The sequence below is a fragment of the Lontra canadensis genome, unplaced genomic scaffold (assembly GCF_010015895.1).
Source record: "Lontra canadensis isolate GAN:19392208 unplaced genomic scaffold, GSC_riverotter_1.0 scaffold167, whole genome shotgun sequence".
Lineage (NCBI taxonomy): Eukaryota > Metazoa > Chordata > Mammalia > Carnivora > Mustelidae > Lontra > Lontra canadensis.
The window spans coordinates 900,368-920,359 of record NW_022631161.1 but is presented as its reverse complement, the minus strand read 5'-3'; the positions used below and the strand labels follow the sequence as shown (position 1 = coordinate 920,359).

The following is a 19,992-nucleotide window of genomic DNA, read 5'->3' as shown; positions in this document are numbered from 1 at the left end:
CACACACACACACACACAAAGACAAAAAAACCCACCAACCAACCTATTTCCCAAATGAATATCTTTCGCTTCTCCCCCTCGCTCAGCTTCCCCTTTTAACCGGAAACACAAGGAGTTTCCAATTTCTGAAACCCTTTTCAAGGGACCCCAGATTCTTTGGGCTCTTCCAAGGGGACTCGCTTCAGGCTGTCCTGATGCAGGCGGTCAGCGCTTTCCAAAGCACATTCTGCATTCTTGGAGCCAACAAAGGGGGCCGTTTGATGTCCAGATTAATCTACAAAGCAGCCTTTAGCAGACTGGCTGAGCTAGGTCCGAGCGTCTTCCTCTTCTAGTCTCGGAAGGGCAGCCGGGCGAGAAGGATACAGAAGGGATCTGCAGACTCCGCTCTAACCGAGCTGTGAAGACGCAAGGCGAGGGACAAAGTACCCACCGCTCCCCTTAAACTCCCATCTACTCCCCTACTGCGCCTTTCCTCCACATTCCTTCGCGGGACTTGGCCGCCCCCTACTTTCCTCCTCCCCCTGACAAATCAAAGTCATACCTTCCTTGGATTCTTCTGCTTCGCAGTGCATGGTGGCAGGGTAAGCGGCCGCAGGGGCGATTACCGCGGACATGTACTCGGACGAGCTGCAAGTTCGCTCCGAGGCCAAAACGCACACGCCAGAAAATAAAAGGAAGCAAAACTACTAAAATCAAAACCTCCCCGGGGCGGAGGGCTGGTTCTGGTGCAGGGATTTTCAGGGGGAAAGTTCTGCAAGAGTGACGAATCGCGTCTCAGCTGGGCGGCGGGAGTCCGCCCCCGGGGCCGTGCGCTCCGGCCCGTCGCTGGGCGGAGGCGACCTGGTGCTGCTGGCGGGCCCGGGAGCACGCAGGTGGGGCGGAGGCCGGGACCACAGCCCGACTGCGCGAGGAGGCAGGGCCGAGGGGCGCCGGGGGCAAACGTGACCCAGACGGGCTACGCCTGGGAAATAAATGCGCAGTCAGGAAAAAGGTCTTACTCCTCTGAGCGCGCGCTGCAGTCGTGCAGAAGTAAGAATTGCACACGCGGTCAAAGAAACACCTCTGATCTCCGGGTGAACATTTTTCGGCGCCCAGTTAACTTGCCTTGTCCTGGAAGTGGGGGATCTTCTATGCCAGGAAAATAAGGATGTTGAAGCTGCTCCGGGTTGTACGCTATTTTTGCAGGAAAGTAACGTGGATACTGGTCCATGTCGCTGGAAGGACCAGTTTCACCAGGCAGCAGGGCCTTTTGAAGAAAGTGGGGGCGGCCCTCGCCTTACCTTTGCACGGGAAGACCAGACAAAGCGGCTTACTCAGCATAACCCGGGGGAGCACTCTTCCTCAAACCCCAGCCTGGCGCACGAGCTGCTCTGAGTTAGCCCCAAGGGTGGTCCTCGGAAGAAGAGCGCCCTTCCCTCCGCGAGCCACTCTGAACAACAGGGATACATTCCTTCCAGATGCCAAAGGGGGTGGCGCGGGGTGTTCGGCCTTTGAAATGCTGATAGAACGGAAAGTCTGCAGAGCCTGGGGAAGACAACTCAGTTCTTGCCTTCAGGTCTGGTCCTCTGGCCCTTAAAATCTGCGGAGAGGTGGGTCGGAAAATCTTTGTTTGATCTTCCAAGGAGCGAGGAAGGGAGCTGACCCTGATGTGCCCGTCTTAATGGAGGTAGTTTACAGAGCACTAGTTCCACCACTGATCTAAAGCAAAAATCCTCTAATGACGCACCTGAAAGATCGATTCGGGAACTGGAAGAAAACTTTACTTCCCAGCGGCTTTCTTTTTCCTCATTTCCCATTTTTATATGGGAAAACAAAACAAAACAAAAACAACAAAAAAAGAAGACGCTAAGATATAAATTTAGTGAAAAGAATACAATAAAGACATGGATTTAAAGAGCCTGAATTTATCATTTTTATGACCTTGAGCAAATTCTTTACTCTCTCTGCACCGCCCCACCTTCCCTGACATGTAAAATGAGGATAAAAAGTAGTATTTGCTTTACAGATTTATGTTTGGTATGAAATAAGGTAATACAAGCAAAAAGGGATTTGAAAACCATAAGTACTACATAGATTATTACTATTGCACCATTAAAAATAAATTTTTGTAAAGGATGCTCAGGTGTTTTACTTCCATATTGAGTTCAAACAGGAAAAAAGGATTTATGCAAGTCACAAGTAGTAGAAGTGATTATAAATATTAATATCAGGCCTAGATATTAAATCACTTCCTATTGCTGAGTGATTCCAACATGCCTAAGACCCTAAGCAGACTTTTATCTCAATTTCACTGCAAGGGCAGGATGGCGAGAGGAAGGCATAGCCAATCGAGAAGAGAGAAGGGGAGAAACATCTGGAAAATATCAGCATTGCAGAGCCTCCTGAAAAGTGACCTCACCACAAAAAGGTTAACACTGTGCATCCTTCAGAAAGTCACGGTTAACTCTGCCAGGCATTCTGGGTCAGGAGCGGCGGAGATGCATACTTCTCCCTCAGTGACCTCAAACTTCCAAAGGAGACTTGTGATCATTTTGAACCCAGAGAAATGCTCCCTCACCAGTAAGAAGTGACATTCCGGGTCCTGCCCAAGGCATCATTCTGGGAGCCCTCCCTCCCGCACACATATCACCTGCCCTTGTCCTCCCTCCCGACAGCCCAAATGTCCATAGACGGCCACCAGGACCCCAAGAGGACCTCAGCAGGTCCTGAGTCACACAGATAAGATAGCTCCCATTCAGCTATAATCGGACTAGGATGCAACACCTCCTTCAAGGTGATCATTATGCAAATTTAGACAACCCAAACTCCAAGCCCCAGCTGCTGCAGGCAGGTCTCCCTTTCACCTTCTCCCTTCCGAAGGGGTCCTCCTCAGAATTATTTATTAAACGTCCTTTTGCAAGTCCAGTTACGGACAAACCACATGAGAGGTGCCAAAAGACACGTCCCTAGCGATCTGTTTGTTTTCACACCGGATTCACAAAAAGGCCTTCAGGTTAGCCAAGAGGAGAAGGACTCTGCTGAATGAACAATCCCAGAACATCCCACTCCTGCCAGGTCAGCCTTGTGATTCAATTTAGAGTCATTTTCAAGGCTCTATCTTTGAACACCTGGGAAAAAAAAAAAACTTCTTTAGTATTTAAATGCAACCCAGCAGTCACCTTGGGGAGGGATATCCTGATCTAGCTCAAGAGCAAGGAATGTGCAGCCTATTTTGAAAGACTGAGTGTGCACAAGGACGCTGCTCAGTGGCCAGTATAACCTTGGGCAAAAAGCACCACCCCAAGTTCCCAACCTGCAAAGTGAAGCCAAAGGGCAGCTGATTCTCAGGCAGCCGAGTGGCTTGCCTGTCACTTCAGATCTGTGCTCCCTCAGTCACTTCATCTCGATTTTGCTTGGCTTTTGTTCCAAAGGGGACTGGTCACTTTTTAGCCTCCAGAGAGTAATGCTCTAGTACCTTACAAGGATTCGCCTCTCGTACCCAGAATCTGTTCACTCTTGAATAGTTAAGAAATCCTCCCACTTGCTTTAGACTGGCCGTATATAGTTAGAAGTCACACCAACAGTCATTATAGACCAGCCCATGCAAAATAGCAATTAAGTTAGCAGCACTGGTACCATACCATAGTGAATACCATACTACACTTACATATTAGGTTGAACTTCGACTCGTGTGGAGCAGTGGGTCTCCCCACTTCTGTGCCAAGATGGGAGAGGTAAAATGCTGTCTAAGATTCTGATGGTGTTTTCATTCATCAGGCAATATCAAGTATGTGCATGTATCACATGTCCATGGGACCTGCTCATCTGGAGCTTACTGGTATAATTTTGGTAATCCTTTTTTTTTTTTTTTTTTTTTTTGGTCAGAAAGAGAGAGAGAGACAGAGAGAGACTGAGCAAGCAGGGGGAGCAGCAGGCAGAGGGAGAAGCAGGCTTCCCATTGAGCAGCTCCCTGCTCCCCATGTGGGGCTCAATCCCAGGACCCTGGAATCATGATCTGAGCCAAAGGTATATGCTTAACCGACTGGTGTCCCTTAAAAAATAGGATTTTATTCAGACTTCCTAATGATCTCCCTTGGATCATCATACCCATTTTACAGATAGGTCATTCAAGAAACGGAGGTTATATGATTTGTTCAAGATCCCAAAACTATGGGCGCCTGGGTGGCTCAGTGGGTTAAAGCCTCTGCCTTCAGCTCAGGTCATGATCTCAGGGTCCTGGGATGGAGACCCGCATCGGGCTCTCTGCTCAGCAGGGAGCCTGCTTCCCCCTCTCTCTCTGCCTGCCTCTCTGCCTGCTTGTGATCTCTCTCTCTTTGTCAAATAAATAAATAAATTATTTAAAAAAAAAAATCCCAAAACTAAGTAATAGTGTTCTTCAGACTGCAGGCTTCCTATCTAGACTTTCTGACTCTCTGAAACTACTCACATAAAATTCAAGTCCTTTATTTTGCAGAAAGGTAACTCAAAGATGGCTACACTGGGAGGTTTCCAGAGTTCGAGCTGACCAGGAGGCTAACATAGCTCAACTCGCTCTGTCTGAAGGCTTAGATCACAGGCTCCAATGAAAGTTACTCCATTCCTGATATTTGATGTTTTAAGTAAGCTATAAGTTCAATAGCTTCTATTTACTCAGCTACATGAAACCACTACTATTTTTTTTTTTTAATTAAAAGTTCGGTCAGGACCCTAACTAAAGCTGCTGGGCTATGAGTCTGCCAAGAGCAGGGAAAAGACCACCAGGCTTGGTGGGGGAAGAACTGGGACTGACCACCATAAACCCAGGAAGCACCACCTCCTGTACATTCAGAGGCAAATCATACAAACTCCCTTTCTTAAATGACATATCTGTAAAATGGGTATGATGACCCAAGGGAGATCATTGGGAAGTCTGAATAAAATCCTTTTTTTTCTTTTAAATTCCTTCTCCTCTTACTTTTCTGCTAAAAATGGGCAAGCCAGAGGTGCCTGGGTGGTGTAGTTGGTTAAGTAAACCGACTCCTGGTTTCGGCTTAAGTCATGATCTCAGGGTCATGAGATCAAGCCCCACACTGGGCTCTGTACTCAGTGCAGAGTCTGCTCAAGATTCTCTCCCACTCTGCTCTCTGGCTTGTTCTCTCCCTCTCTCTAAAATAAATAAATAAATCTTAAATTTTTTTTTTTTTTAAATGGACAAGCCACTGAACCTCTTTGGGCTTCTGTGTGCCCATCTATAAAATGGGGTCCATGCCACTTACTCAACAGAGGAAAAACAATAGTGAAATGAGGCAGGAATGTGACAAAGCACTGAAAATTCTGAAATCCCCCCTTGGACTCTCTCCTGAATACTTTCGTGAATGAGGCCAGGTTGTTTTAGGTTGTAGAATATGTATCTGGAAGCCCTAAATGCTGGCCCTACAGACATTCCAGATAGGAACAGCAATCTAACGTGAGGGGTCCAGCAACAGAACGTGAACACAGAAGGACTGAACCTTCTTACCGTGCCCAGTTTAACGGGGCAGCACAGGGATAACATGAGGAGGGTAACTGATGGGATTCACCAGGGAGAAGTAACGCAGGTGTGAGACTGAGCCTGGAAGGCACCATGTCATACCAGATTCATGAATAACCGGGCTTTCTTCCAGAAAAGCAGCTAGATGAAAAAGTGACCAACAGTGATAGTCACAAAAACTCCAATTTGGAGGTAACCTTGGCACTCACGGCTTTAATCCTCTAGGTGGCTGGTGAATCGATCTCTCACTCACATCCCAGGCAGTAAGCATTCATCCAGACTTTCCCTGATGACCTCTAGGCAGAGATGCACTCTTTTGAGAGCCTCATCTCCTTTATGATCATTAGGAGGTTCCTCTTTATAAGAAACTGCAACTCAAGGGCGGTGACTGTCAAATTCTTGCCACTCTAACCACCGTTTTACACCTTCCGGGAAGGAAAAGATTCTTTAACACAACAGAGACAGATTTGGATGGGGGGAGGGGGAAGCAAGAGCAGGAGGGGCAGAGGGAGGAGAGAATCGCCAGCAGGCTCCATGCTCAGTGCAGAGCCCGACGCAGGGCTTGATCTTATGACCCTGAGAGATCATGACCTGAGCTGAAATCAAGAGTCAATTGCTTAAGCAACCCATTGCTTGAGCCATCCAGGTACCCCAAAAAACACAGATTTTTAAACTGGATTGTCTTTTTTAACAAGCCAGGGGAGATCCCCCTTGTGTTGGCTGTAACGGACTGCAGTTGAACGTAACGTGGAGACAGTTATGCAATTTTCCAGTGCCAGCCACACATCTGTTACTGGTTATGGTGAAGAATTCAGAAGCAAGCCTCTCTGGATGAGTAGGCGGTAGTGATCATCTCTTTTCTCTTCCATGAGCTCACGCTAAGGCCGTAGAAAACACTGCCAAGACAGGTTGGTTAATTGCATGTGAGGAGTGAAGAAGCTTCATTCTGGTTTCTGAAGAAAATGTGAAATCCACAAGGCAACAAAAGTCGTGCTTGCTATGTGGAATTTGGACCATACATTGACTGCTGGTCTGAGATCCGTTTGAAAGTCTAATCTGCTCCGAGGTGTCCTGATTTGCTTTTGACACTGAGTTTCTGACATGGGTAGAATGGCTATTAAATTAACATCTGTGCCAACTAGTCACTGTTGAAGGGGCAGAAAGGCTGGTAGGCAGAGCTCCAGGGCTGGGCAGGCTTGCCAGGTGAAAGCAAGGCTGAAACTCAACAGACAGACTGGTGGTAAAACTATGAACCAAAGCAGAACTTCTCCAAAGAGCATTGGGGGGGGGGGGGGGAAGAGAGGGCTGTTTTGTAGGTAGCACTGAAAGGCAGGGGTCAGTTTTTCCATTTGAACAGGTCAGGTTGCAAAACTTCAGCCATTCAGCTTCTCCTTAAAGAAGAGCTGTAGAAATATGCAATCGTTACGATTCACTAAGTTGGAGACATCACCAAAATAACTAACTTCTCTGAGAAGCTGCTAATATGAACAAGGGTGCCCGTCTGACGAGAAAAGGCCTTAGGAAGCCCATCCATTTCCCAGAAGACACAGAAGAGAGTTGAAACTCATACCCTTACTCAATCTGAAATCTACTCCAACAGACTTCTGACTACTGAACTCAGCAAAGTGTCATCATATGCCATTTAACTTTCTCAATTTTAACAAGGTACAAGCAGCCCAAAAGAGAAAGAGAGAAACCATAATCATCTAAATGCATTTGCTGGGAGGCCTGGGTGGCTCAGTCAGTTAAGCGTCTGCCTTCAGCTCAGGTCATGATCCCGGGGTCCTGGGATCCAGTCCCGCATGGTGGGGAGCCTGCTTCTCCCTCTGCCTGCTGCTGCCGCCTCTGCTTGTGCTCTCCCTCTCTCTCTCTATGCCAAATAAATAAATAAAATCTATAAAATAAATAAATGCATTTTTTGCCATTCCATATAATGATTTTATGCTGCAGGGCAAGCCTGAGATGGAGCTAGGATAGACTGGTCCCTCCCCAACTCTTGTCTCTGTATGTTCTCCTCACACAGTGAGCATCTCGTGTGCTGAGGGTCAATGTTGTACTGAAGGCTATGTATTTTTTCCCACACCAAAGCGCCTCTAAGGATAAGCCAACTATTTCATCTAGCAACCCATTCTGATGGTCAAGGAAGCACTTGGACAGTAAGTCTTCTACTTACATGGAAAATGCTATCTTATTCTACAATCTGGTAACTTTCTAAGAGGCTTTCAAAAATATTATCCCAGGCTGTTTTGACTTTACCCATGACTCTTCTGTCCTCTTAACTGAACTGGCACCTTAGATTCTCATATGTTAAGAGTGCTGTGGTCAGAAATGTTGGAACAGACTCATCAGTTTAGCTCCGAGATCCCCACATTGTATGCCATGGTGCTGAGGGCAAGCTCACAGGGGTGTTGCAGGATATTTTAGATTTTTGAGGAAAACAAAGCATTATTCAACATCTCTCAGAAACTATATGAACTCCTACTTTGAGCAAGTTCACAGTGTAACACTAGATGGTGTTACATTTCATTTAATGACATCATTTCTTTGCAAAGCTAGGCCGTTGGCAGTTGCCGTGATAAAAAGCAAGTATTATATTTTAAAAGTACATAAGACAGGAAATTAGGGTAGTGAGATCCAACCTGATCTCAAGGTTTGAGAAGTTGTGAGCTGGGCAGTGATCCATTTATGGCCCGGCAGCCCCAAATTCACCCTTCATCACCTGCTCTGAGCAAAGAAAGATGGGACTTGGAATACATTTTCTCTTTTGCCAGCCAGTACAATTCTAAGCTCTGTCAGTGGGGCGCACTGTAGAGACATTACGGGAAGAAAAACTTTCCCTTCTTGGTTCTGGTGTGCTTTTTCGAGAAACCTCCTCAGAGATAGACTTCCTCAGCATCGTAGCAGGTGGATTTCCAGCAAGTTCTATAAGCACAGTGTTACAGAGACTTCTCTGCCATCCAAGGAGCTGTGGCAAGCCATCCTCTGTCCATTAAGGAACAAGGGGGATGCTCATTCTTGGTGCTCTATTTTGAACCCATGGTAAGTGGTTGCCACTCTAGCTTTCCCTCTTTTCCTAACAATTCTCTTCACTGGCTAGATAGTCCTCATTAAAATTAGTATTTCTTTTGTTTTCTTTCTTTGTTATTGTTAATTGTGGTAAAATGCACATTACATAAAATTTGCCACTTTAATCATTTTTAAGCATACAGTTCAATTGTACTAAATGTCTAACATTGTTGCGCAACCCTTACCACCTCCCATTGCCAACACTCTTTTCATTTGCAAAACTGAAACTCTGTACTCATTAAATGCCAACTTTCCATTCTCCCCTCCCCTCAGGCCCCAGCAACCACCATTCTACTTTCTGTCTTTGAACCTCACTACCGTAGACATCCCATATAAGTGGAATTACAGCGTATTCGTGTTTTTGTGTGTTGACTGTCGTATTTCTCTTCATGTCCCAAAGATTCATCCGTGGTATAGCTTGTGCCAGAATTTCCCACCTTTTTGAGGCTGAATGATAGTCTGTTGCATGTAGATATCACATACCACATTTTGTTGATTCATGGACCATTCAGTAGGCAACTGGGTAACTACCCCCTTCTGCCTCTTATGAACAATGCTACTGCCAACAGGGGTGTGCCAAGACCTGTACAAGTCTCTGCTTTCAGTTCTTTGGGGGTCCATCCCCAGAAGGGGAATTGCTAGATCTTACCGTAATTTTCTATTTTTCACCTTTTGAGGAGCCACTTAGTATAACGCTAGTTCATATTTATTTATATGAAACCTTCCTGTTCCCATTATCATGTCTCCTGATTGGATCCTGGTTGAACCACACAAGGCCCAGCAGGAACAACTCGTTCCATTAGTAACTGTGGTGAAGAATGAAATAAAAGCCTTCTTTTTTTTATCTTTCGACTTACACATATCATGTTTTCCACACAGGTAGTTATTTAGACCCAAGCACTTAAGTGAAACTGTGAGGTATTCCTTGGGTCCAAGAAAATGATGTGAAAATAAGACAGAGACATGATGGGGTCCATGAGTAAGCACGTCGGGAACCTTAGCTCCTGCCTATGTTTCCGGCTGTCTGGAGGGTCTGTCCGCTTTATCCTTCCAACCGAAGGAATAGACATACCCATACCCCACCCCCACCAGCAGCGACCCACACACACAACATCTTGATTTTCTTCATGATATCAAATTATTTCTCACTTGAGGCGAGAGTGGCTAGAAGCCTCCCAAGGTCCTTGGCTTAGGCTGCTCTGTCTCCCCGTATTTATTTATTTATTTCTAAAGATTTTATTTGCTTATTTGACAGACAGAGATCACGAGTAGGCAGAGAGGCAGGCAGAGAGAGAGGAAGGGAAGCAGGTTCCCCGCTGAACAGAGAGCCCGATGCGGGGCTCGATCCCAGGACCCTGGAATCATGACCCGATCCGAAGGCAGAGGCTTTAACCCACTGAGCCACCAAGGCGTCCCTCCCCTTATTTCTAATCTCACTAAATCCCACAGTCAAAATGTTTGCTTGTCAGACTTTCTTCCCTCCATTCCTATGGCTGTTATTCCATCCATCATCTCCAGCTGGTATAATCTAACGGGTTGTAAGTCAATATCCCTCAATGAGCCCAAGGGCAGACACCTTACACGTCCACAGAGGCTAGACAGACATAGACTAATCTGTGCCTGCCACAGTTCCTGGCTGCCTCCAGCGCTGCATCCAGGCAGACACAGAGATACGGAGGTGGCGGTAAGACAGTTGAAATGCTAGCTGGAGGACCACGCTCTCCCCCAGAGGGCGAAGGCCACCAATTACGGATGCAGGACGCGGCCAAGGGCAAAACCATGAATGTGCACCCCCCTACAAGCAGAAATGAATGATCTGAAAAGCACTCATTCAGAAACTTCGATGTTTGTTTTCATTCACTGAAAATTACTGGAAACAAACATTACAGAGAACCATGACACCTTTGCAGCCACAGGCTGCCTTGTGGGAGGAGCTGCTGCCACTGTCTATTTTTCCTCCTATGTTACACCATTGTTGTCGTTGTTGTTTGAACCCCTCCCAAAACCTTGCTTGTGATTCCTCCAGCAAGCCTGCTGACACCCACATGAACCTACACTTCCCAAGTGAACTTCTATTACATTTAAAGCTGATCATCGTGATGTTCCTTGTCTTTTGACGCAGATTTGAAAGCTCTTAAAAACACACGATTATACCTTGTGGGGTTCTCCCCCGACCTCTTTCTTAAGGAGAAGAACATGTTGGATGCTTCAAGGGCATCATGGCACTAATAAAATCATCATCAGATCCACTGGTAATATTAAATTATGACAACATGTAAGAACCATTTCCAGTTCCCCTCCCCTCCAAACTACATTACGAGGAAGTGTGTCCATAAATCTCTGTGCCCTTCAAAGAAACACAGAAAGAAAATTTGCATTACATCCCAAGAGCTGACGCTGGTGATCTGCAGCCATCCATAAATCTGTCAGGTTTACAAAAAAGTCCATCAGATAAAAGAGCCAAGAAGAAAATAACTCTGACAGCTGCAAACCTTCTGTTTTTACAACAGGCACAGAATGGACGCACTTCCTTTTAACATCTTCATAAACACAGAGCAATGAGCAAAGGTAAACGTCCCCGGTAGAAGCCACTGGACTCTGGCACCCCCACACATGCCCTCGGAACCATTATTAGGCTGGACTGAACCCAATTCCAGTTCCCCGGATGGTATTTCCAAGGTGCTGGCAGCAGTGGCCCACCTTCAAAGAGCCGCGACCTTGCCATCCTAAGATCAGGAGTTTTGTTCCCTTTAGGGGAAGAACTAACATCCGGCATGGGGTCACCAAAATATATATACTAATAAATCCCAGATGGGGATTGCAGGTATCTCTTTACTCAAGGCAAGAACGGCTCTTGGGCGATTAATAGTCTATTCATCTGGTCTCTTGGGAACGAGCTCCCCTTCAGGGGCTGTTTGTGTTTATAATACACCGTGTTTTCTATTTTTTTTTTTTAAGATTGTATTTATTTGAGAGAGAGAGAAAGTGCACAAATGGGGGAGTGGTAGACAGAGGGAGAGGAAGAAGCAGGCTCCCCGCTGAGCAGAGAGCCCCATGTGGGGCTCAATCCCAGGATCCTGGGATCATGACCAGAGCCGAAGGCAGATGTTTAACCGACTGAGCCACCCAGGTACCCCAATACATTGTGTTTTCTAAAGCCAACTTGGGACCCACTGTTGCACAAGACATACTTAATTTTGTCATCTGTGTGCTTAATGGATGAGATTAACCTTTGAATGTAAAAAGGCAGAACCTTGGTTGTCCCAAATACCCTATTATCTGGGCCAGAGGAAGGAAGCAATATTCCACATGGCCATTGCCCCAAATTCTGAACTTGCAGCCCAGGTCAAAGCCAATGAGGTTTATCTTTATATTCAGCTGTCTTAATATCATCAGGCATAGTTTATCAAGCACCTACTATGTGCTAAGTCTTGTGCTAGGCACACTTACAGAACACATCTCCATCTTACCACGTCTCAGCAAGGTAGTGCTTTCTAGTTCTTGAAGTGTGTCTGCACGCATTGCCACTGAGCCTCATAACAATTCCGTACGGAAAGAAATCTTGGGTTATCATTGGCTCCATTTGCTTCAGACAAGGATACTAATGCTCAGAGACATTCAGGGGCTGGACCAAGGTCCCTTAGCTAGGACTAAGACTGGAAGGCGGGTCCTCTGCCCTCATTCTGTGCTATTTTTCTCCTGCTATAGAGTCTTGGATTGAGCAGAGCACCAATAATTTTATCCAAGACAAATACAGCATATGCTCCATCAGAAGAGGGGTGTGGGGCAGTCAAGAGAGGTCAGACAGCAAAGCTGACTGGCAGGATCTGAGCCCAGCTGACTTGGAGCAAGAGGGACTTTAACAGAAAAGGGGGAAATCCAGAGAGGAATAGGCATGGCAAGGAGAAGGGGAGGAGTCCCACTTCACACCTCAGAGTCCGAGGTCTAAGCAGTGCAACCAGTGAGGGGATGGGCTCAAGCCTCTTCTATCAGATCAGTTTCCCATAGGAGCTGAGCCCTTCCCCAGAGGGCTGCTGTTTCTATAAAGCCACAGCCTTTGATGAAAATATTTCTAACATACATTGCATAGAATATCTCCTCTTCACTAAACAAAGGCTAGGGAACATTACTATTATTTGTTTTACACAGCAGACCATTGTTGTTGATTACACTCTTCTGTAGTACAGATATGAACCCACTTTGGCTCACTAAACCCTGCCAAAAAAAATTGTCCTTTTTCATTGTCATTATGCCCCGTCAATAATTCCCATCCAAATTCAAGACACAAGGAGAAGCATGCGATCAAGATTTCACCTTCTTCTCAAATGCTCCTGAAAGCCCATCATAATATAGGTCTACAGAGAAGGTACAATGCTCTTAACATTGCTGAATCATGTTTCAGAGGTGAGAGGAGGTGGGACGCTGGGTTCTCAAATCAGCAAAGAATAGTGTATATAGTTGAAATTATCTTAAAAGTTCCTTAAATGGGGGCGCCTGGGTGGCTCAGTGGGTTAAAGCCTCTGCCTTCGGCTCAGGTCATGGTCCCAGGGTCCTGGGATCAAGCCCCGCATGGGGTTTCTCCTCCACAGGGAGCCTGTTTCCTCCCCTCTCTCTCTGCCTGCCTCTCTGCCTACTTGTGATCTCTGTCTGTCAAATAAATAAATAAAATCTTTTCAAAAAATTCCTTAAATGGCCCAAAAAATACAGTGACTATCCACATGCTTTTGGATCTCCATCATACTTACCAGTTCCTTTAAGAATTAGTCAATGTTTCTCTAGAACTGCCCATCAAATATTCAAGTTCTCCCTCCATGGTGATGATAAAAATCATTAGCGCCCCCTTGCCTTGCTCTCTGAACAATGTGTTTCCTGTTCTGTTAGTGGTCAGAGCCCTCACACCTCATCCACTCCTTTGGGTTCATCAACAGGGAGCCATTCCTTGGCCAACAGAAGCAATGAAGACTTATTCCCTGGGACGGGGCTGAATACACATGGCCAGGATTTCCAGACACTTGCCTTCTTCCTCAGAGCCAAATATCACTTTTTTTTTTTAAGATTTTATTTATTTATTTGACAGAGAGAGAGAGAGTAGAAGTAGGCAGAGTGGCAGGCAGAGGAAGAGGGAAAAGCAAGCTCTCTGCTGAGCGGGGAGCCTGATACAGGGCTTGATCCCAGAACCCTGGGGTCATGACCTAGGCTGAAGGCAGCCACTTAACCGACTGAGCCACCCAGGTGCCCCCAGATATCACTTTTTATTGACAGCACCTAACAACCCCTCTACGTCTACTAATTGGAGGTCCAAGGGACCTAGGGAGAACCAAAGCTTGATGAAGGAAGCTGGGGTTTCACTGCCTGCTCTAGAAGAAGCCATAGATAGTGCTGTCCAGATGCTGTCTTCGTTTCTATAGTTCTCCAATCTGCAAATACTTATGGAACATTTACCATGTACAGGTATAAGGCAAATGGTTCAGATAAAACACCACCAGTGTCTGTCCTCACGGACCCTACTGTATAGGCAGGGGAGGGGGAAGACACTAATTAAAATATAATCTAAGTGTAAAAGCAAAAAAGTACGGGTGCTCTGCAATCGATTAGGAGTATGTAAATCAGTCCTAGGGGAGGGAGTCAATTAGGGAAGGCTGCCTGGAAGAAGTGATGCCTAAGCTAAAAGGAATTGAGGTGGAGGGTGGAGAAATTAGCCAAGGAGGGGGATATGGGGGAGAAAGGAAGGAAGAATGGTTCCTGGTAGAGCTAACAGGTGAAAAAACAACCCACCAGAAAGGAAAGCTAAAGAAAAGGTCAACGGATATGATGATAAGGTGGCCACTGTCTTTTCTTGGAGAAAAGACAATTAGGTAACATGATTAGACACAGAAGCCAAATTGCAAGGGGTTCGGGGATAAATTGCTGTTAAGGAAGTACAGAAAGAATTGTGGACTATTCCTTTATGGACTCTCACAGAAAGGGAGAAACCAAGACTATTCTGGTGAGTAAGCACTAGGAGAAGAGCACAATTTTAGCACAGCTTTAACTGAGTGGCTTTGCTGAAGGAATATTTAAATCCCCATTTTTAACTCTCCCACTGGTCAGACACAGGGGAGCTGGGCACCATCAGTCTCTTACAAAACACATCTGCAGGAATTTTCATGGACTCTGACAGGAATCTGAATAATGGAAATAAAACAGGATAAAGCAGGAACCCTCCTCCATGTTCAGTGGCTGGTGGTAGTCCAATGGATCTTACCTGAAGCAGGGCCATGAAGGTGCTATCTCTGGGGTGTCTCGAAGGCTCCCCAGCCTTAAAATTATCCACTTAGCACTACAGGAATACTCTCATTAAAGGAGCAGGACTTTCGGTTAAATGTTGTCTTATTTCCTGTTGTACCATCAAGTTCTCTGAAAAATACAAGTGTCTCTTCAGGCCTGCGAATGACTCACACCTGAGCGTGTAAAGAGACCACTGTTTTCTTGGTTCCTTCCTGGGGCGTGCAGGGGAGAGCAGGAATGCAGAAATTAAGAACATGAGTATGGAGAGGCACGGAAGGGGTGGGAAAGAGTGAATACAAGCTTGTCCCTTTCAGATTCCTTCCTGGTCCTTGCCCCCAAGCTGGCCTAACTCAGAGAAAAGGCAAAGAGGAGTGACTATACCCAGCAGACAATGGGCAAGGCAGGAGTGTGCCTTTCCAATGTGGGAGGTTCCTTGTTTTGAGGGGCACAATTTTTTTTTATTTTTTAATGCTCTAAAATACTCAGAAGTGTTTTGGATGAGATTTCCATCTTTGCTTCTCTAAATTGATTCAGCCTCCAAAAGTCGGGAACCAAAGGAACAATATCCATGAGGACGTTATTTCTTTGGAAGCATTTCCAGTTTGTGGGTCAAAGCTAGGGTGGCCTACTTACCCCAGGGATCGCCTTGTCATCTAAGGTAAAGAGCTAAAATCCACTGAGAAGCAAAATGACAAAGGGCTCATATCTGTAACATCTGACATTTCTGAGGCTGAGCAAACGTCCGTGACAGCTGAAGATCGCTGATTCATAGCCCAGGAATCCACACACTGGTAGCCTTAGGACTGAGTCCAGCCATAGAAGGATTTCTTAGATTGGATAGATTTTGTTTTTCATCTCAACGTCAATGCCTGGGGATGGGACCTGTTCTCTCCAAGTCAGCCCCAGATGTCAGAACCTCCAACAGTTCGTAGAAAGCAATACTTTCACATTCCCGTTTCTTACCTGGTTCTGGCAAACATTTGAGTTTGGGACCTCTGGTTTATCCAGACTGACACGGAACACAAACAAACCATTTCTCTCCCATTAGGTAGAGCTCCACAGCCAACCGTTTGGTGCTGGTAATTGAGCAACGAGAGCACGAAAAACCGAAAAACCACAACTGTGTGCAATACCCCTTGTAATCAGACTCTTACCAAAACAGGAGACCAAAAAAGAAAAAAAAAAAAAAAAGTACAGCGAGGCCCGCGGGTCCCAACATAAGCCACGTGACCACAGCTTTGAAACCATGTTTCAACAGAAGTATCGGCCAGCACTGGTCACCATCCGATCTCGCCCTGCATCCTCAGCTCCCGTAAGACCCCTGCCATCTGGAACGTCACAGAACACAAGCCTGGCAGCCAGCATCCAAGCCAGGCCTGGCAAAGGAAACAACGCCTCTATTCAGGGGATCTGTAGTAGGCAACTAACACACAAGTTGGAGCCTTTCGCATCCAGCCCTGAGTCAGACCAGCTGCTTGGTAGCTCCTGAGGACACCTGCAGGAAGCAACACAGAAACCGCCATCTCCCATGTGTCTGTATGCCCTGGCCCAGGGGAGTTCTGCTCCCAACCCTGCACACCGCCACAGTTCCACATGATGCCTCCTATCACAGCCCGCGCAGAACCCAAGAACCAGAAGGTGAGGGCTTTGGGGAAGCTTTGCAAGTCCTCTTGTTCAATCTCAGCTCCAGCTTGCTCATCGATGAGAGATGATCAGGCCCCGGAAGTTGATACGGCACATCCAGAGCTCATCATGCAAGTGTCTTAATGGGCACTAGAACCTCCATCTCAAAGACCTCTGCTGTGGAAGCGGCCCCCTGTGACAGAGCATCATGCCTTTAAAGACGCCTGCATCCTTCTGGAGCCTAACCCAGTGTGTCTTGGACTGGGTGCAGTCTGGCTCACTTGAGGTCATCATCAGGGTTTGGGTCAAAGCCCACCTAAAATAAAAGGCTCCTTGGCCCTGCCTGGCCTTCTGTGTGTCTAGTCCCATCACAGATGTGGCAGGAATACTGACTGGCTGGGGACAGGGCTCTGGAGTTTGGAATTCCATTCACCACTCATGGAGGTCATGTACAAAGATAAATACCTACCTCTTTTCTTTCCCTTAAGATTTATTTATTTATTTGACAGAGAGAGAGGGCACAAGCAGGGGGAGCAGCACAGAGGGAGAAACAGGAACCCCGCTGAGCAAGGAGCCCAACGTGGGACTTGATCCTAGGGTCCTGGGATCATGACCTGAGCCGAAGGCAGACTGAGCCACCCAGGTGCCCCCAAAGTGATTTTTCTTTGTACACTATGCCTTTTTTCTCCCCCTGGAGCCCTTGTATGTTGCTCTAGTCCCTTCTCCTGACCTTGACGGCCATTCTCCTAGAGGGATCATCTAAAATAAACAAAATAACATCCTGTACAACTGCCCTGTTTTGTTTATTTGTATGCAGTTTCAAAATCTACATTATCCAGAATCCAGTAATATCAGTTAAAATAGATAAAATAACCAGATATGACAATTACGCTCATGTCTGTAAAACATAAGGGTATTCTTTACAGGAACAAATGGCCTCATTACATTGTTTTAAAAGAAAAACTATATTGGACTTCAGTGTCTTATGGGGACACATAATTACCATAGATGGAAGGGGCTGCCTGTAATTAATTTTCTCTAGTTCTTATTCTCATTGTTCAGCTCTTACAAGACCAGGTCTATGATAATTTGGGGATGCCCTATTAACCTCTGAGAATTTCCCTTCCTGATCGGCAGTGCTGTTGGGGTTCAAGGAGGGTATGTCCTTGTTCTCCCTGACAGCATCTGTGTCACTGTCATGGGGTTGGGGGATGGGGCACTGGGAATCCAATATGGAGGGTTCCATTCACTGTATTATTATACCGTGGCCAGTCATCAAATAAGAAGCAACAGGGGAAAATAAACAAAAATGAAAAAAACACAGTGAAAGGAAGTCTGTTCAGCAGACAATGGTGGCCCACTCAATGTCCCTCCTATCCGCCCTGCTTGGGGGGGCAGTGTGCTATTTGAGGGAGACATGGAGTCCATCCCTAACTTTCAGGTTTACCCTGACCATTCCACCTCAGGCCCAGTAATCTTAGCTTCCTTGCCATAGAGTTGTTGTGTTTGTTTGTTTTTTAAAGATTTTATTTATTTATTTGTCAGAGAGAGAGAGCACAAACAGGGGAGCGGCAGGCAGAAGAGAGGTAGAAGCAGGCTCCTTGCCTAGCAGGGAGTCTGATGCAGGACTCTATCCCAGGACCTGGAATCATGATCTGAGCCAAAGGCAGATAGATGGTTAACAGACTAGCCACCCAGGTATCCCCAGTGACTGGTTTAGACAACCCAACCCTATGCCACTCACCACTCCTTTCTATAGCCAATAAACTGGCTTAAGATTGGGCACTGAGACATGAGATATTTGCTGGGGCTTCTGGAAGAGGTGACTCGCTCCTCTGATAGAGTTGCCAGAAGCCAGATCTTTCTCTCTCTCCTGCTGGACAGTGCGTTGTGCATGTGAAGTTAGCACTGCCGCAGACAGTTAACCACCATGAGAGAAACTGCATTGCTGAGGATGAAACTCAACCACAGAGGGCAGATTAGAAAGAAAATGGGTTCCTGACATCACTGAGCGGCTAAACCAAATCTCATTCCAGTTATGCAAGCTAATAAAAAATTCTCTTTTGTACGAGCCGATCCAAACTGGGTTTCTCTTTCTTGCATAGTAAGAGCCGTAAGTGACAGACCATTCTGGACAGCTAATGAGGAGCACGCTAGAGGACTTCTAATCTTGCCGCCGGCTTTACCACGTGCCCAGCCCCTAAAGGACAGCGGGTAAAGGAGACCCAGAATACACAGACGACCAGTACTTGCTCCCCCATTTCCTCAAGCTGGCTGCCTAACCAAGTCAGAAGACAGCCTGGAAACCCCATCTTCTGCAGAGTCAAGTCTTGCCTGTCTGACGGCAGTGATATAGCCAAGCACAGAGACCCAAGGGCGGGGGATGCTGAGCAACCTCAGTGACACAGACAGGGCAGAGGCTCTGAGGGACAGGATGTGGGTCCTCCACTCCCAGTATGGCGCTTGCCCCACCATCCCTGACGGAACCTCCTGAGGGACCTGGGACGGGAACATCCTTGTCACGAGGGGGGTTTGCCTCCCTTGCAAAAACAGCAAGACTTAAAGGCAGGAAAAAGTAAAAGCACCCCCAGGAGCTCCCACTCACCTAAAGACCCAAATGAAAGGATCCCAGGGAACTGTGCCCTCAGGCTCCAGGGGAAAATAAAGGATTCAGGTGCTGAAGGGACTATGAATTCCTGAGGATACAAATCAGGGCTGATCCTCATAGTCTGAGGTAGTTGGATTTCAGAGCTCACTTTACAAAAACACAAATGGACATATGAAATCACCTTGGCTGGCAAAAAAATAAATAAAAAGGGGCACCTGGATGGCTCAGTTGGTTAAATGGCTTCCTTTGGCTCAGATCATGATCCCAGGGTCCTGGGATGGAGCCCCACAATGGGCTTTCTGCTCAGCGGGGAGCCTGCTTCTCCCTCTCCCTCTGCCTGCAGCTCTGCCTACTTGTGCTCTTGCTCTCTCTCTCTGTCAATGAATAAGTTTTTAAAAAGAAGAAAGAAAAAAGAGAGAAAGTATTATATAAACAAATGTATGTGCCAAGTAAGATGATGTAGACTTCACATTACCTATACTAAGAGCTTTGCTTTGGAAGAAAGGGAAGGAAGGAGCAAGAGAAAGTCCTGAGTTAGTTTTCTGCACAGGATGGGACTGTCCTGGTGCCAAGACCCCCTGTGACTCCATCCACAGGATCCAGGCTGTGCATGATGGAGAGGAGACTGTGCAGGTTCTCCTGTACATAGAGCACTCGTCTGACTTTCCTCAGAAAGTGAGATTAGGGGATCTGGCTCATGTCCAGAGGACAAGTCATAAGATCTAAAGAAGATGGAAGGGAGGGGGGACTTGAACAGGCTTACAGTAAATAAAGAAAATGAAGAACATTGGGTAAAACTGTCCAGGTCCAGCTGCATTTGGTGACAGCAAGGGGCTCTCTCCTCACCTGGTGATCCTATTTTCAAAATCTTTCTTTTTTTTAAGACTTTATTTATTTATTTGAGAGAGAGGGAGCAAGAGGGAGAGAGAATCCCTCTCCC

General features: G+C 46.4%; 1 protein-coding gene across 3 annotated transcripts in view; it reads right to left on the bottom strand.

Annotated features, from left to right (window-relative positions):
• Positions 1-19,992, bottom strand: part of TNFAIP8 (TNF alpha induced protein 8) — a 113,203-nt gene that overhangs the window by 37,675 nt on the left and 55,536 nt on the right. Inside the window, exon 1 of one of the 3 annotated variants that reach the window (XM_032845604.1) lies at positions 542-751. The exons of the other annotated variants lie outside the window; for them this stretch is intronic. Within the exon in view, the coding sequence (XP_032701495.1) occupies positions 542-614 (73 nt within the window). The 5' untranslated portion in view covers positions 615-751. Of the gene's footprint in view, positions 1-541; positions 752-19,992 lie in introns of those variants that run through there. 3 annotated transcript variants of the gene reach the window in all.